This window comes from Conger conger, chromosome 1 (genome assembly GCF_963514075.1).
Source record: "Conger conger chromosome 1, fConCon1.1, whole genome shotgun sequence".
In the NCBI taxonomy this organism is placed as follows: Eukaryota; Metazoa; Chordata; class Actinopteri; order Anguilliformes; family Congridae; genus Conger; species Conger conger.
Window position 1 is genome coordinate 3,985,069 of NC_083760.1, and position 7,500 is coordinate 3,992,568.

Sequence of the window (7,500 nt, forward strand, 5' to 3'; positions counted from 1 at the left end):
ACCCTTACTACGCTTTAGTAAGCACTCTATTCCTCATCCCTGATCCTTACTACGCTGTAGTAAGCACTCTATTCCTCATCCCTGACCCTTACTATGCTTTAGTAAGCACTCAATTCCTCATCCCTGATCCTTACTATGCTTTAGTAAGCACTCTATTCCTCATCCCTGATCCTTACTACGCTGTAGTAAGCACTCTATTCCTCATCCCTGACCCTTACTACGCTTTAGTAAGCACTCTATTCCCTTATCCCTGACCCTTACTACGCTTTAGTAAGCACTCTATTCCTCATCCCTGACCCTTACTACGCTGTAGTAAGCACTCTATTCCACATCCCTGACCCTTACTATGCTTTAGTAAGCACTCTATTCCCTTATCCCTGACCTACGACTCTTGAGTATACAATTTGTTTACAAAAACCAGGCCTGTTAGTATGCTTTAGTCAGGACCGATGCGTGGGAATGGCAACCCCATGCTTGTGCGGCGTATGTATATAAAGATGTGAAACATCTACTGTAGGGTTTTCTCTGTTCCTTTTAGTCGTGCTCTGCCATTCAACAAACCTGTGAAGATTAAAGACCTTGTATCTTCCCGATTCACGAAGGTGTCATCAGTATTCTAGTGCTTTTTAAAAGTTTATAACCAAATTTAACATGCTTTATTGCATCCTCACCCCTGTTTGTACTCCACACATCTAAGAAGCAGATCCCTGTCTTGTCTGTTTTACAAGCAGGTGTTCCTGCTTGTAAAATAGATAGAATTCATGAATTTATTTATTTTTAGGCTTTTAACCTACAGAAGCAGCAGAAAAGTTTCTCCAACCCTGAGGGGGGAAAAAGCGAAAGTCAGCATCTCTGTTCTTTCTTTGTGTGGGAGTTCGGGTGTCGGGTTGAGGGGGGGGAGGGGTGGGGGGCGGCTTTTCTTAGTGAAGCGTGCATTATGTTCCTGTGTCTGACTAATCATTCTCCCTCACAGGAAGATGGGATAAGCCGTGTGAGTGTGTGTGAGAGTGTGAGAGAGGTTGTCAGAGCTAAACTTTCTTTCCACATTTTAAATTTGGCTGTGCTTCAGAATGTCTGTCAGCTTGATGGAGCCCTGTGCGTGTTTCACTTCAAAGAATGTGCCAGAAGGAGAATGATTTCCCTCACCAATATGATGCAGAATTATTTTATATATTATACATTTAGGGTGTCTGTTGTTTTTTTTATCTATGACAGACTGCCCTGCATTTCAGTTTTGCTGTGTTAGGATGTGAAAGCTTAGAAGCTGAATATCTCAACACTACACAGAAAGCAGATAGAACCTCGAACCTAATTCTCCCGGTCACAATTACTCCTAATGCTGCTGTGTATGGTCACAGGGAAGTTGGATATATTTGTCAGGATAGTACTTCATACTGACACTCTGTTTTGGTCTGTTATTTATTTGGTCTGTTAAGTTGGTTAAGTAGCTTTTCTGCAGTTACTGCCATAGTCATAAAATTAATTAGTTACTTTTTCTTCAAAATCACGCTGGAAAAGCATCTGGATGAAACGCGTATTGTTTAAAAAGTTTAAGTGTGACGTTTGGGCTTCTGATTCCATTTGCTGACTTTATTGAGCCAATTGCAGTTTTATTTTCATTTTTAATTTCAATCTTGAGTATTTTGTCGACTGTTGTTCCTATAGAGGCCTGAACATGGAGGATTTTTCCATGTTTTTACTCGTCTGTGGAAACTCCAGACTGTACACACATTACGCATTTCCCACAGCTGGATGATGAAATGAAGCAGGCTGTGGCCTCTGGGTAAACTCTGCTCTCTAAACCCCAGAGAGACCTCTCACCACGGAAGGCTGTGAATGGGCACTTTTCTGTACAGCTCAACATCGCCCCCAAGTGTGTAAACCTTAGTACTGAGGTTATGGGGAGAGCAAGTCTCTGCCTCTTCCTGTTTTGTTGTACAACTGACCACACTGAGCACAGACATTTTTGGGCTGATGCTAATAAGAAATGACCAAAAAAAAAAACATATTTATATTTATATGATTGTTATTGTCGTTTTCGACACTGATCCATTATATAGGCCTCAGGATAATATCATTGTTTGTGGGATTGTTATTGGGACACTCTCTCTCTCTGTCTCTCTCTCCGTGCATGTAGGTGAAGCTGTTGTGTGTAACTGATGCTCCTCTCTCTCTCTCTCAGGTGAAGCTGGTGTGTGTGTGTGTGTGTGTGTGTGTGTGTGTGTGTGTGTGTGTGTGTGTGTGTGTGTAATTCTCCTCTCTCTCTCTCTCTCTCTCTCAGGTGAAGCTGTTGCGCTTGGTGTGTGTGTGTGTGTGTGTGTGTGTAATGTTCCTCTCTCTCTCAGGTGAAGCTGGTGCGCTTGGTGTGTGTGTAACATTCCTCTCTCTCTCTCAGGTGAAGCTGGTGTGTGTGTGTGTGTGTGTGTGTGTGTGTGTGTGTGTGTGTGTGTGTGTGTGTGTAACGTTCCTCTCTCTCAGGTGAAGCTGGTGTGTGTGTGTGTGTGTGTGTGTGTGTGTGTGTGTGTGTGTAACGTTCCTCTCTCTCTCTCTCAGGTGAAGCTGGTGTGTGTGTGTGTGTGTGTGTAACGTTCCTCTCTCTCTCTCAGGTGAAGCTGGTGCGCTTGGTGTGTGTGTGTAACGTTCCTCTCTCTCTCTCTCTCTCTCTCAGGTGAAGCTGGTGCGCTTGGTGTGTGTGTGTGTAACGTTCCTCTCTCTCTCTCAGGTGAAGCTGGTGCGCTTGGTGTGTGTGTGTGTGTGTGTGTGTGTGTGTGTGTGTGTGTGTGTATAACGTTCCTCTCTCTCTCGCTCTCTCTCAGGTGAAGCTGGTGCGCTTGGTATGTGTGTGTGTGTGTAACGTTCCTCTCTCTCTCTCTCTCTCTCTCTCTCTCAGGTGAAGCTGGTGCGCTTGGTGGGCATCATGCTGTTGTTTTATGTGAAGTGTGAGCACGCGGGGGACATCTCCGACGTGGAGGCGGAGACCGTGGGCACGGGCATCATGGGAAGGATGGTGAGAGCACGACTCCATTTTAAAGTCCCGTTAATACACCTTCCTGGGGTTTCATTTTGGGTCCCCATATCCAAAGGAAGATGTTTGGTTTTAAGTACTTGAGCAAGGCCATTAACCCCACATTGCTCCAGGGGGGATTGTCCCCTGCTTGGTGTAATCAACTGTGAGTCAGTTTGGCTAAAAGTACTCACAATGCAATGTAATGAGCTGTACCAAGAACAGGCCATTTCAGTGACTTATTCAGGCTTTTTAATATCAAGTAACCACTCCGCTCATTGGGTGGCTAGCTCCTGCTCTGTGTCGACCGTTTGGATTGGTTCCGGCTGCAAGGTGGGCGGTGCTGAAGGCGCACCTATGCAAATGAGCGTATGGTTGTGATGTCACAACTTCACAGAAGTCCAAACAGCGCATTTAAATGCCCGTTTTCTTCTCACGGATTGTGTGGATTTATGTGGGGGACTGTGCGTTTTGATACTTTTACTTTTGAGTGTGTTTATGGCCCCTTCAACTCCTCCATAATCCTCCTGGCGAGGGCAATGCCGTTCTCCACAATCTGGGGCCTGTAGCCATTTTGACCTCGTCTCAGCCACGGTGAGGGCAGGTTTATCGCGCTCCCCGGGCTGTGTGGTCCTGTCCCTGTGCATCAGGAGATTTACGCGTCGGTTCCACGTTTAGTTTCTATCGATCGGCGCGGGCGGTGAGCCAGCGTTGGAGAAGGCCTCGGGTTTATCCCCCAGTGAAGCTGTTGAATCGTGTCGTGTCGGTGCATTGGAAGTAATAAAAGCAACTTCGCCCATAGAAGCTGAATGATACTTTCATTCTTTATTTCTGAGTAACATGGACAGCCTTAGTCCTGCCAAAGACTCCTTTCCAAAATGGCGGGTCAGTGTTGTACTCTCTGCAGGGTGCGCCCCCTCCTGGCCACCCCGGGACACTGCATCGTGCCCTCCGAGCTTTCGGTTCACAGTGTGGAGTAACGCTCTGCTCCAGATTAAAATGGAGGCTGGAATGTGTGGAATGGAGAGCTTGAATGAAAGGCTGTTTACGTTCTGAGCGCCGGAGCTAGCGCTAACGCTAACGCTAGCGGCACGGGGGTCACATGATCACGTGTCACACTGCTCCCCCTGTGGGGCCCGTTGCCCGGGCAACCACGTCACAGCGCAATGAGCTTAACGAAGCGTTGTGTTTAACGGGAAGGGCTTCGTCTCGTGTCCTTAGCACAGAAAACAATGCTCATTGTGTCCTCAGCGTTTCCAGGGGCCTGAAAATCATCTCAACTGTAAGCCGGTTTTTCTTTTTCAGTTTCGTTGAGCTGATTTTCTCATTGTTATCTCAGCCTCGTGTGTGAGTATGTATCGCTGTACCGAAGCACTGAAATTACACACACATCCATGAACCCAGGCCGGTGCTGAACTGAAAATAGACTCAGTTAGCAGGAAGAGCTGCACACTGTTTGTGTGCCAAAACAACGTGGATTTAATGACACCAGAAATATCCCGTTTTTGCCTCTGTACCCCAGCCCCTCTGACCGGGGGAATGAGGAGGGTTGTGTGACCGTGTTCCTCTCTGTACCCCAGCCCCTCTGACAGGGGGAATGAGGAGGGTTGTGTGACCGTGTTCCTCTCTGTACCCCAGCCCCTCTGACAGGGGGAATGGGGAGTGTTGTGTGACCGTGTTCCTCTCCGTACCCCAGCCCCTCTGACAGGGGGAATGAGGAGGGTTGTGTGACCGTGTTCCTCTCTGTACCCCAGCCCCTCTGACAGGGGGAATGAGGAGGGTTGTGTGACCGTGTTCCTCTCTGTGCCCCAGCCCCTCTGACAGGGGGAATGAGGAGTGTTGTGTGACCGTGTTCCTCTCTGTGCCCCAGCCCCTCTGACAGGGGGAATGAGGAGTGTTGTGTGACCGTGTTCCTCTCTGTGCCCCAGCCCCTCTGACAGGGGGAATGAGGAGGGTTGTGTGACCGTGTTCCTCTCTGTACCCCAGCCCCTCTGACAGGGGGAATGAGGAGTGTTGTGTGACCGTGTTCCTCTCTGTACCCCAGCCCCTCTGAGTGTTGTGTGACCGTGTTCCTCTCTGTACCCCAGCCCCTCTGACAGGGGGAATGGGGAGGGTTGTGTGACCGTGTTCCTCTCTGTACCCCAGCCCCTCTGACAGGGGGAATGAGGAGTGTTGTGTGACCGTGTTCCTCTCTGTACCCCAGCCCCTCTGACAGGGGGAATGAGGAGGGTTGTGTGACCGTGTTCCTCTCTGTACCCCAGCCCCTCTGAGTGTTGTGTGACCGTGTTCCTCTCTGTACCCCAGCCCCTCTGAGTGTTGTGTGACCGTGTTCCTCTCTGTACCCCAGCCCCTCTGAGTGTTGTGTGACCGTGTTCCTCTCCGTACCCCAGCCCCTCTGAGTGTTGTGTGACCGTGCGCCTCTCTCCCTGGCCCAGGGTAATAAAGGTGCGGTCGCGGTCCGGTTCCGGTTCCACAACTCGGACGTGTGCCTGGTGAACGCGCACCTGGCGGCCCACGTGGAGGAGTTTGAACGGCGGAACCAGGACTACAGAGAGATCTGCTCCCGCATGGCCTTCCGCCAGCCCGACCCCAGCCTGCCCCTGCTCACCATCATGAAGCACGAGTACGTACCCCAGCCTGCCCCTGCTCACCATCATGAAGCACGAGTATGTACCCCAGCCTGCCCCCAGCCTGCCCCAGCCCGACCCCAGCCTGCCCCAGCCTGCCCCCAGCCTGCCCCCAGCCTGCCCCAGCCTGCCCCAGCCTGCCCCAGCCTGCCCCCAGCCTGCCCCAGCCTGCCCCAGCCCGACCCCAGCCTGCCCCAGCCTGCCCCAGCCTGCCCCAGCCCGCCCCAGCCCGCCCCTGCTCACCATCATGAAGCACGAGTACGTACCCCAGCCTGCCCCAGCCCCACCCCAGCCTGCCCCAGCCCGACCCCAGCCTGCCCCAGCCTGCCCCAGCCTGCCCCAGCCTGCCCCAGCCTGCCCCTGCCCGACCCCAGCCTGCCCCTGCTCACCATCATGAAGCACGAGTACGTTACCCACAGTGCCCCTGGGCCCGAGTGTCTGTTACCCACAGTGCCCCTGGGCCCGAGTGTCTGTTACCCACAATGCCCCTGGGCACGAGTGTCTGTTACCCGCAGTGCCCCTGGGCCCGAGTGTGTCTGTTACCCACAATGCCACTGGGCAGGAGTGTGTCTGTTACCCACAATATTACCTACAAGTGAATAATACATCCCTTCCCCACAATTCCTTAGAGGCACAAGAACATCCCTTACCCACAGTTCCATGAGGGAACCATATGTCTTTTACTCACAATTCCACTGGGGAATAGTATGTTCTTTACCCACAGTTCTTGGTTTCTGTGCTGAAATGTGTGTGTGTGTGTGTGTGAGTGTGTGTGTGTGTGTGTGTGTGTGTGTGTGTTCGTTCCTGTGTGGTTTTTATAGAGATTCTTACTGTGCTCTGTTCATAAGTTTCACTTGTTTGCTTTCATTGTAATCTGGAAATTCATTGTTTGTGTAACAGAAGTTGTGTGTTTTTCTGTGTGTTTGTGTGTGTGTTTTCAGTGTGGTTTTATGGGTCGGAGATCTGAACTACAGGCTCTACAATATCGAGGCCGATCTGGTGAAATCGTTCATCGCTGAGAGAGATTTTGAGTCTCTGCAGCGTCATGACCAGGTGAGTCAGGCTCCTCTGGGTCTTTATCCAGCTTTTCTTCACTTCCTCTGTTCCTGAACAGCGGTGACAGTGTTTGACATTTTAACAACTCTCGTTCTGCCAAGGCTGAAGGTCCGTTTTTGGTTTTTCTTCAAAACAAAAAAAGACATTCTGAATTTGCTTTGACAGGAATTCCCGTAAATAGCTGAAACACTTTAACCCTGCTCTTTCATAAGTTATGAGATTCTTCTTTCATAAGACTGTACATTTTGGTTTCTTGCCGGTTTATTCGATTTAAAAACATAATGATAATAATTTCCGGGAGTATTTGCCAGCTGATAAAGAGTTAGTGTTTTTTCACGAATGTAAGCAGTTGGCCTCGATCTGATCCAGTATTCATGTGGCGTTTCCACACGAGTGCTGAAGTCAGTTTTGGGCTTTTGGCTCATAATGGATAAAGCTACGATATGGTCAGGGTAACACTGGTCCTGGGTCAGCTGCTGCTACTCTGGGACTGTCCGTGGATAAGGGCCCTGCTCAGATTTTTTTGGCCCCAGTTGTCTGTGGTGTGGGTGAGTGGTGATGTCATTAACCCCCTCCCCCCCCCCCCCCCCCCACCTTCACAGCTCAGGAAACAGATGGAGGAGGAGGCTGTGTTTTTGGGGTTCATCGAAGGAGAGATCTCCTTCCAGCCCACGTACAAATACGACACGGGAACCGACCAATGGGACACCAGGTAACTTTTCACTGGCAAAAAGAAAATACGGAACGCTACTTTACAGTTATTTAGCTAATGTTGTTATCCAAAGTGAATTGAAATGTGTGTGTGTGTGTGTG

At 50.1% G+C, this 7,500-nt stretch overlaps 1 protein-coding gene across 6 annotated transcripts in view; it reads left to right on the forward strand.

Moving 5' to 3' along the window:
* Positions 1-7,500, forward strand: part of inpp5b (inositol polyphosphate-5-phosphatase B) — a 44,564-nt gene that overhangs the window by 24,161 nt on the left and 12,903 nt on the right. For all 6 annotated transcript variants that reach the window (XM_061216147.1, XM_061216155.1, XM_061216164.1 and 3 more), the window contains 4 exons: positions 2,891-3,007; positions 5,440-5,627; positions 6,573-6,684; positions 7,290-7,399. In XM_061216147.1, coding sequence (XP_061072131.1) covers positions 2,891-3,007; positions 5,440-5,627; positions 6,573-6,684; positions 7,290-7,399 — 527 coding nt within the window. The remainder of the gene's footprint in view (positions 1-2,890; positions 3,008-5,439; positions 5,628-6,572; positions 6,685-7,289; positions 7,400-7,500) is intronic.